The sequence below is a fragment of the Monodon monoceros genome, unplaced genomic scaffold, assembly GCF_005190385.1.
Source record: "Monodon monoceros isolate NGI ecotype Baffin Bay Population unplaced genomic scaffold, NGI_Narwhal_1 Super_Scaffold_2, whole genome shotgun sequence".
Classification (NCBI taxonomy): domain Eukaryota; kingdom Metazoa; phylum Chordata; class Mammalia; order Artiodactyla; family Monodontidae; genus Monodon; species Monodon monoceros.
The window spans coordinates 20,465,641-20,482,550 of NW_021703776.1; the positions used below are offsets into that span (position 1 = coordinate 20,465,641).

The 16,910-nt window shown below is 37.2% G+C and overlaps 1 protein-coding gene across 23 annotated transcripts in view; it reads left to right on the forward strand.

Moving 5' to 3' along the window:
- The window catches only part of PHTF2 (putative homeodomain transcription factor 2), a 163,361-nt gene that overhangs the window by 52,776 nt on the left and 93,675 nt on the right, over positions 1-16,910 (forward strand). For 22 of the 23 annotated variants that reach the window (XR_003795132.1, XR_003795144.1, XR_003795134.1 and 19 more), the window contains 5 exons: positions 3,967-4,023; positions 10,878-10,947; positions 11,513-11,671; positions 15,555-15,720; positions 16,642-16,806. Coding sequence is in view for 8 of the 23 variants with exons in the window: in XM_029233144.1 (XP_029088977.1) it covers positions 3,967-4,023; positions 10,878-10,947; positions 11,513-11,671; positions 15,555-15,720; positions 16,642-16,806 (617 nt within the window). In the remaining 15 variants the exon portion in view is untranslated. The remainder of the gene's footprint in view (positions 1-3,966; positions 4,024-10,877; positions 10,948-11,512; positions 11,672-15,554; positions 15,721-16,641; positions 16,807-16,910) is intronic. The other variant, XR_003795143.1, reaches the window with a different exon arrangement.

Here is a 16,910-nt window from a genome sequence, read left to right on the forward strand (position 1 = left end):
ATAGGATTGCCAGACCTGTTGTTGAAGATACAGCATGAATCTGTAGAGGGCAGTGTTTGGTCTTCTGGGACCAGGTGAGAAAAGCTGACTGTAGATCAGCTCTGGTTGGGTAACAGTACGCCTGAGGCTTAAGGTGTTCAGGGCATCTGTGGGAGTAATAACCAGAGCATTGATAAACTTTGCTTACTATAACCAGGCACCAGAAAATGAACTTTACTTTCTTAACATGTATAAAACAGTTTGCTGCACATCAAATGTAAATCAGGATTTCAGAGTCCTCTCTGGTACGCGGGCCTCTCACTGTTGTGGCCTCTCCCATTGCGGAACACAGGCTCAGTGGCCATGGCTCACGGGCCCAGCCGCTCCGCGGCACGTGGGATCTTTCTGGACCTGGGCACAAACCCGTGTCCCCTGCATTGGCAGGCGGACTCTCAACCACTGCGCCACCAGGGAAGCCCCAGAGTCCTCTCTTATAATACAATAGAAACAATATTTTTCCCTCCTTGAAACACATTGTCACGTGAAGAATATGGTTGAAAATTCATATAACTTCTCATACATTAATTACCTAGGTATTTCTATCTACCAACAAAACCTTGTTTGCATATATATCCTTTTGTTCCCATAGAATGTTAGGCACTTTTCTAAACACCCAAACAGTGGAGGCATTTTGTGGGTCAGGAAAGAGCAGTTAGGAGGTAGCTGAAATTTGAAAGTGGCCAAAATATTACATAATATTTTTTCCCAATTAAAGAACATATTATCTGATTAAAATTCCTGTTCTGTTAGACAAATGTTACTACTGAGCTTCCTTTAATCTTTTGTATGACATTAAAAAAATAATGTAGTTATTTTCCTGATTTTTCACAGAGAACTATATTTGAACTTGGCCTTGTTATTTAATTTTTTTGTAGAAGAAATACAAAAAAGAAACAGCTATCAAGTTTAGGTGATTTAGTCAAGTCTGCCAAGTATGTGTATGTCCGAAGTAGTATAGAACCTTTGGAAAACTTGTCAAGTTGTTTGTTTTTTATTTTATTTTTTTAACACAGCCTGCAAATTATTCTTGATCCATGACCTTAAGTCTTGGGAAGATGGTTCTTCTCCTCTTCAGTCTGTTTCACTTCTTTTCTTGCTCAGTTATGATTGACCATAAGATTATGTTTCTTTCAAGGGAAAAGCTTGACCCCAGCTGCAGATGTTCTAATCTTCTATCTTGCCAGATTTCAGAGTGGAAGAAAGTGAGGCTTTAGGTCAGAAAAGAGCCTTCCCTTCTGAGTTCCTTCCCTGTCCCTTCTAGTATCCTGCCACCACTCTGATTTCATGATGCCGCTGAGGTACTACACACATATCCCAAGAAGCAATTTTCAGAGACAGTTCAGTCTGAATTCATATGTGAGGGTAGTTTGTTAATGGCATATGCATCACTAAGCAGAACCCTGAACATCTCCTGAAGCACCTGTGTTTAGCTTTAAGGGCACCCTCACAGTTTTCTTCAGTAAAGAAGTCAATTTGCGTATGTAACTAAAAGGTCCATTCTGGTAGTATTTTAAAAACAAAAAAAAGTCTGCTGCAAAGGAGAACTGATGTTTCCACTTTTTGAGACATTTAATTGCTTGTAATTGAAAATGATACTTACCTGGTTAAAAAAAAATTAAGATCCCACAAGGTACTCTATTATAGTAAAAGTTGTCCTTCCTCTCATGCATCAAATCTTTGAAGAAAAGTTGATTAGCCAGTAAAACAAGCCATCATTTTCCTTTTTATATCCTTTTTATAGGAATATTCCGCATCACCATTCTGCTGTTTTTAAGAACCTCAGCCTTCAAAAAACTTTTCTACTTCTAGTCACTGCTTCACTGCAAGATTTATTAGACTTTCTATACCTTTTTAAAAGCCTGGAGCTATTCAGTACCATGCTGTGGTTGTACTGGCATGCTTTCCTGACTTGGTCTGTTGCACATGCATTATTTTATTTTCCCTGACTTTAGGACTGTGGGATATATATTTCCATGTCCATATTCTTGAGTCATCTTGAAATAAAAACACAGTTCTTGGACTTTCCTGGCGGGCCAGTGGTTAAGACTCCACGCTTCCATAGCAGGGAGCACAGGTTCGATCCCTGGTTGGGGAACTAGGATCCCACATGCTGTACAGTGTGACCAATAAATAAATTAATTAATTTAAAAAAAAACCCACAGTTCTTTTAAAAGAGAACCTAGTGCAATTGTTTTGTATGTGAAAACAAAATACTGCCAAAATAATTATTAAACATATTGGTACCTATTCTTTATTAGTTTTGATTATTGTTTCACTGAAGGGTATGCAGTGCATTGAAATAGTTACACATTTAAAGAATAACTTTTAATTGAATCAAGCCCAGTCATTCTGAATTATCAAGTTAGAGCAGAATTACTCCTCTGGAATCTGTGTTCCCATACTTCTTTTCTGATTTTAAGGAAGATGATTGAGGGGCAGTTAGTCACCGCAGGTCAGCTCTGCCATTAGGTCTCACCATTTGGTTATTGCTTACCTAGGACTTATTAATCGTGCTTTATAGAGACTGATGGCAGCTTTGGTTAAGTATAAGTCAGTTGTTCAGTCTATGTGGCTTGGTCTAGGTGTTATAAGATTTTAATTTGCAGGGTATTATTATATCATAAAGTGATCTTTAAAATAAGAAAGGAGTCACAGGAATGTGATGAAAAAGAACAGTATTTAAAGGACCAGAGAAATTAGAATGAATAAGGTAATATGTAGGAGAGATAATAGAAATGACGGGCTGTTATGGAACATCCCCAGATCCACACTGGGTGTCTGGGTGTTGCTCTCTCTTTGCTAGAAAATGTACAAACACATGTACATCCTTAAAAAATCTTTATAACAAGTCACACCTTTAAAAAATGATTTAATCATTTTTTAGCTCCTTTATATCTATATTTAAACCCTTCTCATATTCTCAATTTCTCATTTCTTGAAACGAGATTTAAAAAATAACATGTAGCTAAGAGGACTTCTGGGTAGAAAGGTTTTGTGAGTCAGAAAATATTTTCCTGAACTTACTCATATCTTTGCCTATCTCTGGTCTCTGTCTCCAGTCTCTAAATTGTAATTATCTGAAGTAATTTTAATGTATCAGGATTCTAATTTTCAATTAATGCTAATAATGAAGACTCTCAGTTTAAACTATAGGCTGTTGACCCACTTTAGTATCCTATTGGATGTAGGAAATTAAGTGGAAACTGGAGACAATAGGAGGTAACAGAGAAGAACTTGGTTAGGAACAGTAAGAATGGTTTGTTCATCCTGCCCAGGTGAAGGTATATTTCAGAGACCTTCCCAGCATCTAAGAGTAATAGGCACAGAAGGTACAAGGAATTCTACTTCTTGATGCTTTTCCCTGTGTCTTCAGTTGCTTTCCTGACTATATTTTTCAATTTAAACCTTCATCTAATTGGTAATTGTGGTCTACCTGCTTATGAATTTTTACTTCTGTAGAATATTGATATTTTTTTTCTTTAAAAATAACTCCATAAAGAATTAATCACTTGGGAATTTTTTCTTGAATGTACCAGGGCTGTAGCAATTATGTTTATTCAAAATAAAAATTCCCTAGGGTCACTGCCCTAGGCTTTTAAACTTTAGTAGTGTATCAGAATAATCTAGAGGGTTTTTTACAAACATTGTTGAGTATCACATCCCTATTTCTGATTGAGTAATTCTGGGCTGAAACCAGAGAGTTGCCATTTCTATCAAGTTTCAAGAACATGCTAAAACTGCAGGTCCTGCAAGCATACTTTGAGAACCACTGCCATACAGTATTGATCACAGAAGTCTGAGACAGAGCTGGATCTAATCTGCGCTGAATAAACATTAAGTTGCTTGTAATTCAACAGAGTTATACCTGTTGGATGGGTTCCAACAATGATCATTTAATGTAGTATTATTTTTAATTTATTTTCATAGATTGGAGCATATGATCAACAAATATGGGAAAAATCTGTTGAACAAAGAGAAATCAAGGTAACAAGTTTATTTCATTTTGTATATTCTATAAATTGATTATTAACCACAGTTTATTTAATATCTTTCTGTCGACCTTTAAAGGTACAAATTAATATTACTTATGCTATCCAAACTTTTAAATAAAGAGGTAAACTCTTTTATGAGGGCATATTCATGTGTCTTTACCTCTGATGATTTTTCTCTTTTTGCTCTTTAGCATCTTTCTGTTCTTTTACAATTTAATTTCTAATGATTAGTTTTTGTCAGCTCTTTTCCCCTTTCACTTGTCACCTTATACTTCTAGTTTGCTTTTCCTCCCTTTTGATGCTGTCATTGCTCTGTACAGTTTATTAAACTGGTAAGTGTTTCAGGATTTTTCCCGCCTGAGTGATCCTGTGCAAATGCTGCTCTGTTTAATTGAGATCTGCTTTTTGGTGCTACTAACAGAATGATTTGGACGCAAATAGAGTCGCTGAAAAGTTGGTCATTTTTTGAAAGAATTTAGGAAAGTAAAGCATTAATTGAAATGTTTTCGTAGTTCATAGTTTCTTCTTGGACATGTAATCATTTAACGCTGATAAGACATTCTCATAGGCTACCTTGCTAACATGGAAACTATTTTTTAACTAAATTTGTTCTGTTTCTCAGCAGTCACACCTTTTCAGTAATAAGATTTATATTTTTCATTTGCATAGATGATACTAATCAGTGTGTTCCTGCACGAGCTAAACTTAATATTGGCCCAGAGAATGTTACTTTAGTTGCTTGACAGTTTATATTTTGTAGAGAAAGGTTTATATTAGATTGAAAACCAGTGTCTATAGTTACTTAAAAATTTCAAAAAAAAAAAAAATTTCAGTGTTTAGACAACTTAATCATCTATAATGAAGAGGAAGATTCTTTGCCATTTGTTAATTTTAATTTTGAACTATTTACATGAAGAAGTAATACAGTTAACAAAGTTGCAGTGAGCACCACCTACTATGTCTTAAGTATAGGATTAAATCATGGGGACAGAAAGATAAAATAGATTATAATGTTTCAGATGAGATACATAATTACAAATGAGATCAGTTCAATTAAGAGAGGGATGTGGGGCTTCCCTGGTGGCGCAGTGGTTGAGAGTCCGCCTACCGATGCAGGGGACACGGGTTCGTGCCCCGGTCCGGGAGGATCCCACATGCCGCGGAGCGGCTGGGCCCGTGAGCCATGGCCGCGGAGCCTGCGCGTCCGGAGCCTGTGCTCTGAAGCGGGAGAGGCCACAGCGGTGAGAGGCCCGCGTACAACAAAAAAAAGAGAGAGAGAGAGAGAGGGATGTGTAGTTCTCTCTTGGGATGCAAAGTGGGGAAGCAGCCCTGGGGAGGTTAGGAAAGATTTCACAGAGGAAGTGACTCATGAGCTGAGTTTGACAGACATTAGAATGAGGAAAACATTCCAGACAGAATGAAGACCATATGAAGATATACATGAAGGAAGGAAGGAGCATGCCTGACTCAGAATCCTCAAGGAACTTGATGTCTAATAGGTTGGGTGGAGGAGGGTGATTAAGAGTGATTAGGAGTAAAACATGAAAGGATATGGAAGTCAGATCTTGAAGGGGCTTAACTGCTTTACCCTAGAGTCTAGGCATAATCTGGAAAACAATGGGAGAGACACTGAAGGATTTTAAGCAGAAAAAGTTACCTGATTAAATTTCTATTTCAACAACTTCACTAAGGCAGCGCTAAGTATGGTGGGAAATATTAGAAGAGGAGCAGATACAGAATTCTGTTTCAGAATTATCCAGGTGATACTTGGGAGAGAGACTGGGGAGTCCTCAATATGGAGAGAGAGAGAGAGAGAGAGAGAGAGAGAGAGAGAGAGAGTGTGTGTGTGTGTGTGTGTGTGTGTGTAAAACATTCTGTCTGGCATGTTTTCCTCATTCTCTCTAATGTCTGTCAAGCTCAGCTCATGAGTAACTTCCTCTGTGAAATCTTTCCTAACCTCCCCAGGGCTGCTTCCCCACTTTGCATCCCAATAGAGAACTATACATCCCTCTCTTAATTGAATTTATCTCATTTGTAATTATGTATTTCATCTACCCATATATATATGGGTATTTTATGTATTATACACATTATACAGATACAGCTATAGGAGTGAGTGGATTTACATTTAATGATGAGAGAAAAAGGCTGAGAACAGAACACTGGGAAACAACATTTAATGGATAGGTTAAAAAAAGATGTAAGTGAAGGAGGAAAGAGAAGTGAGAGACCCATGAGACAATGGTCTGAGACTATCACGAAGAGCTGGAAAAGTTAAACAAATAAAGGGCAGCAGAGAGGTCTAGTAAGATGCCTTGAAATCTTTTATTTTCTTTGACAGTCTTTAACTTGTTGGACAGGGAGTGTTAAGTACCTTGAGAGATTGTGTTACCAGTTGGCACATTTGGATGTTTTTTGAAATTTAACCCCCTCCCCAAAATATAAATATATATATATACTTTGTAATAGTAATTGAAGAACTAAAAACAGTATTAAAACTTACTTTTGGGCTTCCCTGGTGGTGCAGTGGTTGAGAGTCCGCCTGCCGATGCAGGGGACACGGGTTCGTGCCCTGGTCCAGGAGGATCCCAGATGCCGCGGAGCGGCTGGGCCCGTGAGCCATGGCCGCTGAGCCTGCGCGTCCGGAGCCTGTGCTCCGCAACGGGAGAGGCCACAACAGTGAGAGGCCCGCGTACCACAAAAAAAAACAACAACTTACTTTTGTTATTTTTAATTGAAAAGGTTAATGTGTTGACAAGCGTAACATTTTTGTTAAACATTCTAGTGGAAGCAAATTATAGTGTAAAATAATTTTGTTTTTATTCTAAGGAAGGTAGAGAAGTGCGTAACTGTGGTGTATTAATGTTAATATTTGATTTAAAAGAACAAAAACACTGTACCTGTTGCATAGAGAACACTAACAAACGTATTGAGTTTGTCCTTTTAGGTAATCGATTCTTTTATTATCTGTCAAAGCAGTGAGCAACAACTAAAGAAATCAAAGAAAGCCATGAAAATATATTTCTTGGAAATTTTTTTTATATTAAAGACCCTAGTTGATATTGCTAAAGTAAAGTCTTTTCTGAGTTGCAAGTGATGTTTTCTTAAACGTTTTAGAAATTATAACTGAAAACTGTAGTTTTCTGATCACCTTGACCCAAATTTAAAAGTAAATGTGGACTTTCCCTGTGTTTTAGTACATACTAGAGTTGTAAAGCTTCAACAAAACAAACTATGCTATTTAAAGTCATGGTAAAGGAAAAAAGGGTTGGGAGAAACTAAACAGGATTTCCGGAAAGTGAAACTGATGGTTATGTCCTTTGATAGAATCTACGTATTATAATAGTTCCATGCATGTGAAGTCTGGATCGTTGACCAGAAGTATTTTCTAAACTTAAACAGAACTTGTAAGCTTTTTGGCTCAACATTATCTGTGTGCTTAGATATTTTTAAAAATTCAAAACTTCATACTATTTGTGTCATTGCCTTTTAGGAATGTACTATAGGAGTGTAAGTGTATATTCAATAAAGAATATATTACTTGGATTCTTGGAGATTAATTGTATTCATAGTACTTGATAATTTTTATTTATTTATTTATTTTTTGGGGGTACGCGGGCCTCTCACTGTTGTGGTCTCTCCTGTTGTGGAGCACAGGCTCCGGACGTGCAGGCTCAGCGACCATGGCTCACGGGCCCAGCCGCTCCGTGGCATCTGGGATCTTCCCAGACCGGGGCACGAACCCGTGTCCCCTGCATCGGCAGGTGGACTCTCAACCACTGCACCACCAGGGAAGCCCAGTACTTGATAATTTCTACTTTCTAGTTAAACCAGTAGTTTAAAAAATCTTTTTCTGAAACTAAGTTAGTTTTCCGTTTTTGTTTGTTCACTCAAATTTCTTGAAGGTTCATAATTATATTTAGTACTAAAAGCTATGCTGTTTTGTGTGAACGTAGTTTAAACCAATTTAAAAATTGTCCAACTTAAAATATCTACTTAATTAAAATCACCTTTTATGAAGGCTGACACCTTGGCCCTAATATATTTTATTTTTGTGAATAAACTCACTAATGTTAGAAGATTTGTCAGTGAACTTTATCTTTCTTTAAACCTTTTACATATTCTGATAGGCTACCTTGAGGGGGAAGTTTTGTCGAAGTTGGCAGTTATGCTATGACTACAATGTAGCTCAAAATAAATGTTTTAATAAAACATAAAATAGGAAATGAACCACATATTAAAAAGGTCAAGTAGAATGAGCATGTTGAAAAACAACATAATTGCATAAATCAAAACAATTTACTGTTCCTTTTATAAGGGCTTTAAGTTTTTTAAACAATCTTGATGAAAATTCTAGGTATACAGCAGTAAATTAAGCTTCAGATTTGTTATAAACATTGGCAGTAAGGTTATTTTCAAAGTGCTAGAAAAATAATACATAAAAGACAGAGGTAAATTAAAATATGTTACTGTTTTCAAATTTGTTGGCATTAATAAAGGTAAAATATCATAATAAACTTGATGCCAAATTTGAATAGTGCTTGATTAATGAATTTTTGTTTAAATATATTATTAGTATTGCCTTTCCAATTTGCAAAATATTGGGAATGATTTATAGTCTTATCAGCCACTCTGTCATGACATTAAAATGGGAAATGAAGTACAGATAGAGTTGTTTCTTATTATTTGCAGTAGTTATGTTCTTTCAAGTCGCCATGAACACTGAATTAGTGAATATTGACTGTTGCTCTTAGGAGAAATACAGAATTAAGTTCCTGCGAGTCCCTAGTTACAACACTTTGGTCAACTGATCAATACATAACCTTGTTTTATGAGAACTTATTTAATATATGTTGTTGATCCATTAACATTGAACTCATGGCCAACAGCTCATGCCTGAATAGAGCTTACCTAACACATTTTCTCAGTGAGGCACGTCACAGCCTTCTTGTACGCAGGAACACTGGACCGCATGTCAACACTATCTAGGGGACCATTTTAAACCACAAAATTACCGACAAAATACAAAAAATGCAAAAGATTTGACATTAAATAGACTGTGAAAAGGAACTGAAACAAGAGAGCTGAAACAAGAAGGCAGAGTGTTGCCTTGTTTGACCTCAGCTGGAAATGTGAACATTGAGTGACTCAAATTTTTTGCCACTCTTACGCTATGCATAGCTACAAATGACTGCAAAATCACAGCAAGTATTGATTTTAGGGACCAATAAATTTTAGTGAATAGGTGAATTTGCAAATATGGAATCTATGAATATGAGGATTGACTGTATATAAGATCATCATGGCTATGTCTTCAACCCTCACCCTTCTTTCTCTTTTGTTTTTATATCTGGGTAGTTTGCAACTTCACATGGACAGACTATTTGAAGGAGTTCAGAGGTCAATTGCATCTTGATTTCAGGGTACATTTTTGGTTTAAACATCTCAGTTAATTCTCAGTTAATTCTGAGCTCAAATGCTGTCTTATTCTTTGTTTTAGATAAAAGCAGTACTTGATCAAATTTTTAATTTAAGGGGTCATTGTTACTTGGATTAGGACTAAACAACCAGATTACTTGGTTGATTGAATGAACAATAAGCAAATCATTGAAACACTGTGTCATCGCTCAGCACTTGCATTCCAAGGAGTTTAACCTAAGCTCCTCCAATTCTTAACATACTGGTCTTAAGTTATAAAGTGTAATATAGGGCTTCCCTGGTGGCACAGTGGTTGAGAGTCCGCCTGCCGATGCAGGGGACACGGGTTCGTGCCCCGGTCCGGGAAGATCCCACATGCCGCAGAGCGGCTGGGCCCGTGAGCCATGGCCACTGAGCCTGCGCGTCCGGATCCTGTGCTCCGCAACGGGAGAGGCCACAACAGTGAGAGGCCCGCGTATCGCTAAATAAATAAATAAAGTGTAATTTATTTTTTGTTAGTTTTTTCATTGATTTTGATCTCTACCCCTACTCTAACTCTGTACACTGATGGCAGAAACTTAATCTTAGTGTTCAATAATTCCAAGTTGAAACTAATTCAATTCATGATTTCTGTCTTCTCCCTCCTCCTCCTATTGGGCATGGCATCTAAGTTATGAGGTGATAAGGTTGCATTGTGGTCTGGTTAGTGGTTGGCATGTGAAAATAGTGGCAACCATGAGATGTGCATCATCCTCTCTGGGTCTCACCCCTACATGCTGGCATCTGCTAAGAAGTCTGCATCCCTGTCTGTTCTCAGCGCTGTGATCCACTGCTTTCTGCAGGAATGCCCCCAGCATCACACCTTAAGGGCCCTTGAGGGCCACTGCTCTCCTAGCCAGCTTCAACACTTTCCTGTGCAAAACTGGGGCACCACAGTCTCCTGGACCATCTCAGGCTGTAATCCAAATTGATTGGTAGCAGTAGTCTTTGTTTTAGAATTATGCTTTTAGTAATAAATAGGCCTGACATGTTGCATATGTGCCTAAATTTATCCTTTGGGAAGGTAATAAAATTTATTATAATACTACAGTTGTGTTCCCTTTGTAACAAATATATAAAGTATTATTTTTGTCCATTATATTACTTAAAGTTTTCCTTTTTAATTGAAATTTTTAAGCGTTGATTCTGGGTTTTAAAAATATATGTATATATAATGAATATCAATACTACATTTTTATTGAGTTATAATTGACATATTAGTTTCAGGTGTAAACCATAATAATCCGATATTTTATACATTGAGAAATGATCCCCACAGTAAGTCTAGTTTAAATAATTGTCCCCATACATAGTTACAATTTTTGTTTCCTTGTGATGAGGACTTTAAAGATCTACTCTCTTATCAGTACTACTTTTAATATATTACAGGGGTTAAGGAATAAACCAAAGAAAACAGCACATGTGAAACCAGATCTCATAGATGTCGATCTTGTAAGAGGTGAGTCTTGAATAAACAAATGTTTAATGAAGTTAGAAATTGACCTTGAAGAAACAGAATTCAAAATGGGTTAGATATATATGTTTGTAGAAATAGAAGCAATGTGAGTCTAAATGAAGTCAGAAATAGTATGAAAAAAAGAGAGGATGGAAGCATTTAAATACCACTGGCTAGTCTTTTCTCCCACTAAGAATCATTCCAAGAACTAATAAGTGTAAAAGAAAAGCAGCTCATATTTGCCAGGCAAACTATAAGGCTTGTTATAAAAATTAAAGTGGTAATTTTAATTCCTAACTGGAACTGACATTTGAACATTGTCTTGTATTTATAAAATATGTGGGAGAAATATTGCTGTTATTCAGTTAAAAATGGTTTTTTTTCAAAGTACCTGAGTTTATATGATACATGAATAATGTTTTTAAAAGTGTCTCCTATCCAAAATTGGACATTTCCCACTCATAGTACAAAATAAAATTTCATGTTTTATTCTTCAAATGTTGAAATTTTTTCTTTAAGGAAATTAAAGAGTAATAAATGTTCTCTGTCATTTTGTTACTTTTCTCAGGGTCTGCATTTGCTAAGGCAAAACCTGAAAGTCCATGGACTTCTCTGACTAGAAAGGGAATTGTTCGCGTTGTATTTTTTCCCTTTTTCTTCCGGTGGTGGTTACAAGTAACATCAAAAGTCATCTTTTTCTGGCTTCTAGTCCTTTATCTTCTTCAAGGTATAATTGATAGAAATGCATTTTGCTTTTAACTTTCAGCATATTTTGTTCTTAGGATTACTAAGGCTTTTTTATTTCTAACATACACTAACTACTACTGAGTATGAAAATAAACATTTATTGTGCTATTTCATTTAATAAGACACAACTAGTTTGGTATTTAAAATGTTGGAGAAAACAAAGCAGTTGTTTTCCAAAATAACTTTATGAAAATTTGAATCTGTGGATGGCTAAAGAAAAATACAAATTGAGAGGATTTTTAAAAATCACAGTCTCTTCCAAATGCAGCCCAACATATACATACACACCAGTCTTTTTCTTTTTTAAACATCTTTATTGGAGTATAATTGCTTTACAATGGTGTGTTAGTTTCTGCTGTATAACAAAGTGAATCAGCTATACATATACGTATATCCCCGTATCTCCTCCCTCTTGCGTCTCCTTCCCTCCCACCCTCCCTATCCCACCTCTCTAGGTGGTCACAGAGCACCGAGCTGATCTCCCTGTGCTATGTGGCTGCCTCCCACCAGCTATCAGTTTTACATTTGGTAGTGTATATATGTCCATGCCACTCTCTCACTTCATCCCAGCTTCCCCTTCCCCCTCCCCGTGTCCTCAAGTCCATTCTCTAGTAGGTCTGTGTCTTTACTCCCATCCTGTCCCTAGGTTCTTCATGACCTTTTATTTTTTTTTTGGATTCCATATATATGTGTTAGCATACGGTATTTGTTTTTCTCTTTTGGACTTACTTCACTCTGTATGACAGACTCTAGGTCCATCCATCTCACTACAAATAACTCAATTTCGTTTCTTTTTATGGCTGAGTAATATTCCATTGTATGCATGTGCCACATCTTCTTTATCCATTCATCTGTCGATGGACACTTAGGTTGCTTCCATGTCCTGGCAATTGTAAATAAAGCTGCAGTGAACATTGTGGTACATGACTCTTTTTGAATTATGGTGTTCTCAGGATATATGCCCAGTAGTGGGATTGCTGGGTCATATGGTAGTTCTATTTTTAGTTTTTTAAGGAACCTCCATACTGTTCTCCATAGTGGTTGTATCAATTTACATTCCTACCAACAGTGCAAGAGGGTTCCCTTTTCTGCACACCCTCTCCAGCATTTATTGTTTGTAGATTTTTTGATGATGGCCATTCTGACTGCACACCAGTCTTTTTTTTATGCAGCCTTGAAGTTCATTTTTCCTTTCTCAGCAGTGTTTTTGTTTTTCCTCTTAACCTTTGTATTCTGAGACTGTCCTCATTCTGTATTGAAATTCTACGTGCCATGTACTGTTCTAAGTGCATTTCACAGACACTCACTTAATACTCACAACAACCCAGTGAAGAATGGGTACTATTATTATGCCTAGCTTATAGACACAGGACCTGAAGGACCCAAGGGCCCAAAGCCACACAGTCACCAAGGGTAGCAGAGCCCAGGTCGAGCCCAGGCAGTTGGACCTCGAGCCACATGCGTCACACCTCTGGGACTCTGCCTCCTATCACAGCAGCCTGCAGCGCAAAATGCCCAGCGCTCCTGAGCACTTGCAGCCTAAAAGAAGAGGCCGCTCACATTCCATCGCTCTAACAAAGCAACGATTTTAGTTTGGTGGTACCCTTTCAGTCTCTTTAATGTCTTTTATTTTTTTAAAAAAAACACAATCATAATCCTGAATGATTATTTAAATATGTTTTATCAACAAACGCTAAGTAAAAGATAATATCTTTTAAGTAAAGGAAAATACAATAAAAATGAAAGACTTCTATTTAGGTAAAGTTGTTTTTTTTAAGCCAGGGTATATCTTATATACATAAGAGGGAGTGAACTTGTAGTTATCTTCTAAGGCTATCTAGTTTACCTAGAGGAGAACACTTTGTTCTAAAGTGGTCAGAAATTGCAATTGCTTATGAGAGTGATAATTAATACCATTCATTGTAACCACTGTTCATTGTGCTTTTTTTGATACTGTTGCTTTCTAGTATTTGAAGGCAAACAAGTTTGCAGTGTAAGTAGTTCACATACTGTGGCTGAAATTCACTTACTGGCTTGCCTAAATTAAATAGGGTTACGGTTAGGGAACACAGCTTAGATCAGGCATGAAAAAGAGGTATTTTCAGTTCCAAACCGAAGTTTAACATTATTAGCGTGTATAAGGATTGAACACTGAACACTCTCCTAGCAAAGCTTAGTTTAAAAAGTGACCTGGGGACTTCCCTGGTTGTCCAATGGTTAAGACTCTGCACTCCCAATGCAGGGGGCCTGGGTTCGAACCCTGGTCAGGGAACTAGATGCCGCATGCTGCAACTAAGAGCCTGCATGCCATAACAACAATGACAAAAAAAAGAGCCTGGGTGCTGCAACTAAAAATCCCGCATGCCGCAACTAAAGATCCTACATGCTGCAGCAAAGATCCCGTGTACCACAACTAAGACCAGGCGCAGCCTAAATAAATAAATATTAAAAGTAAAAAGTGACTTAACCTGTTCCAAGTTACGTAGCCAGTGACAAAGCTGTGATATGACCCTAATGACCCTCAGCAGTCTGCTAGTGCCTTTAGAAACCCCTGTGCTTCCACCTCCTTGCATGCTGAGTAGGGTATAGTGCTCTGAGTTATGTCCTCATTCTCTATCCCACCTTCATCTCCTGAAGAGTAGAAGAATCATTTGCAGTCAGACTGGGTTTATATAATTACTTACAGTTTTTCACTTCAGTCACATGCCTTTTAAGTATCTCAACTATGTATTCTCAGCTCCATCCCTACTTCTGGCTTCTGTCATGCCCTTATGTCTTTTACCTTCTGTCCTGAATTACAAATCCAAACCAGCCTCTTAAGTTCTAAATTTTCCTAATTATCATTGCCTTCAAGATAAAAAGCCAAGTTTTCAGTCAGTCTCTTATTGAATTTCTCCCCAATTTTAACCAGACTAAATTAGCTCTTTACTCTTTCTTAAACACTCTATGCCTTTTTTTTGTAACCTATATGCTTTTGGGGTAACTCTCTTTGCCTGGGTAGCCCTTTTTTCCTTTTACGTACTTGGTCAACTACTTATTCTCTCAGAGTTACATTAGCTCTGAGAGTTAGTCATCAGAATTCCTTCATAAACCTCCAGTTTAATTACATATCTTTCCTATCATACTTTTTTAGTCTACTCAGGCTACTATAACAAAATACTACAGACTGGGGGACTTAAACAACAGAAATTTATTTTCTCACAGTTCTGGAGGTCCAAGATCAAGGTGCTGTCAGGATTGGTGTCTGTTGGAGGTTTCTTTTCCTGACTTGTAGACGGCCACCTTCTTGCCATATCCTCACATAGCCTTTCTTCTGTGCATGAGCTGGGAGAGATTTCTGGTATCTCTTTCTCTTATAGGGACACTGGTCCTTTTGGATTAAGGCCCTACCCTTATGATTTCATTCAACTTTTATTACATCATATAGGCCCTATCTGCTAAGATAGTCACATTGGGGGTCAGGACTTCAGCATTTGAAATGGAGGTGGGAGGTACAATTCAGTCCATTACAGGTGTTTTAATTATTTCTTTATATGTCCCCCGTTTCCTCTAAACTGAGGAGGGTGTCTGTGATCTTACCAAGAATGTCTTTAGATTTATGTGTCTAGTTTTCATTGAAGTATTAAGTTGTGTACTTTAGAGATCATGTTGGCTGTTACCCTGTTCTGAGAATTTATTTCTGAATGGCATGGTTAGCCAGGGGCAAACAAAATAGTCTGAAAGAGCTTGTCTGGAGTAACTTCTAGACTTATTTAAATTTAGAAAAATTATCTGGCAAAGAACAATGTTAGAGCAATTTTTAAAGTTTTGAGGAAGTGACTGTCAGATCTATAATTAAATGTATTTTCTTTCCCTTTTTATAGTTGCCGCAATAGTACTATTCTGTTCCGCTTCTAGCCCACATAGCATACCTCTGACGGAAGTGATTGGGCCGATATGGCTGATGCTGCTCCTGGGAACTGTGCACTGCCAGATTGTTTCAACGAGAACACCTAAACCTCCGCTAAGTACAGGAGGTAAAAGGAGAAGGTACTGTCTGTTTAAAAGTGATCTTTTTGTAGATTTTTGTAATTTGAATCCAGGCTTGTTCTTGACTTGAATAAAGTGTTATCTTGTAAAGTTGCTTTTTAAAATAAAGCAGTGAGCTTCAGAATCAGCTACTGAATGATTTAGTTTCTGTTATTTGCTTCAGAGTCATTTTGAGACCCCATACCTGTTTTTGTTTTTGTTTTCTTTCTTGAAGCTCATTGCTGAGGCACTTAATATCAATGTAGGGAATACACATTAGCTGGCATTGCTAATAATTCCCACTGTTTACAAAGTCTTGTACTTTGGCAAAAACAAAAGTCAGGGAAATTTTTCAGCTAAATTCCATTTATTAAATGTCATTTGAAGCTGTTTAATATTGCCCTTTGACTAAGTAAGCATAGCAAGTCTTACTGGCCGCTTAGCACAATGGAGTTCTGTTTTAAGGGTCTTTGGGAGCAATTCGTCTTTTGAATATTGTTCCTAAGAGATTGTGATATTTGCAGTTTTGGGATATTGAGATTTAAGCCCTCTTTATTTTGATAAAAAATAATACCTCATTAGATAAATAGCACTGCTGATCACACAGATTACAATTCTCTCCAATTTAAATTTTCTTTTCTTCATCTGCCAGTAGGTGGCATTCAAATAGGGAAGGAATGCTTTTGTAAATATCTGTCCAATGGTGTCCTTACAACCTGTCCACTGACCTGTCAGTATGAGCAAGGAACAATACCTTAACATTTATAGAAATTGGTCTTGAATATATACTTAATATTTGGCATAACTTTTATCCAGCAATCTGAATTTTACTATGTATTAAAGTTCCTGTGTTTATGTTTGGCAAATTTTTAAATGTACTACCGAGAAAGTGGTTGTTAAAATTTTAAAGCTACCTTCCACTCTTAATCTCTTCTAATGAAGGAAATTAAGAAAAGCAGCCCATTTGGAAGTACATAGGGAAGGAGATGGTTCTAGTACCACAGATAACACACAGGAGGGAGCAGTTCAGAGCCACGGTACAAGCACCGCTTACAGCGTTGGCGCTGTCTTCAGAGATCTCTGGCATGCTGCTTTCTTTTTATCAGGGTTTGTATTTATTCAAGACTTCATATGGCATAGAAATGCACTATCCCTTTTCTGGCACTCCAGTCTCAGGTAATGAGTACTAATGACTTTAAATATGACAGCCC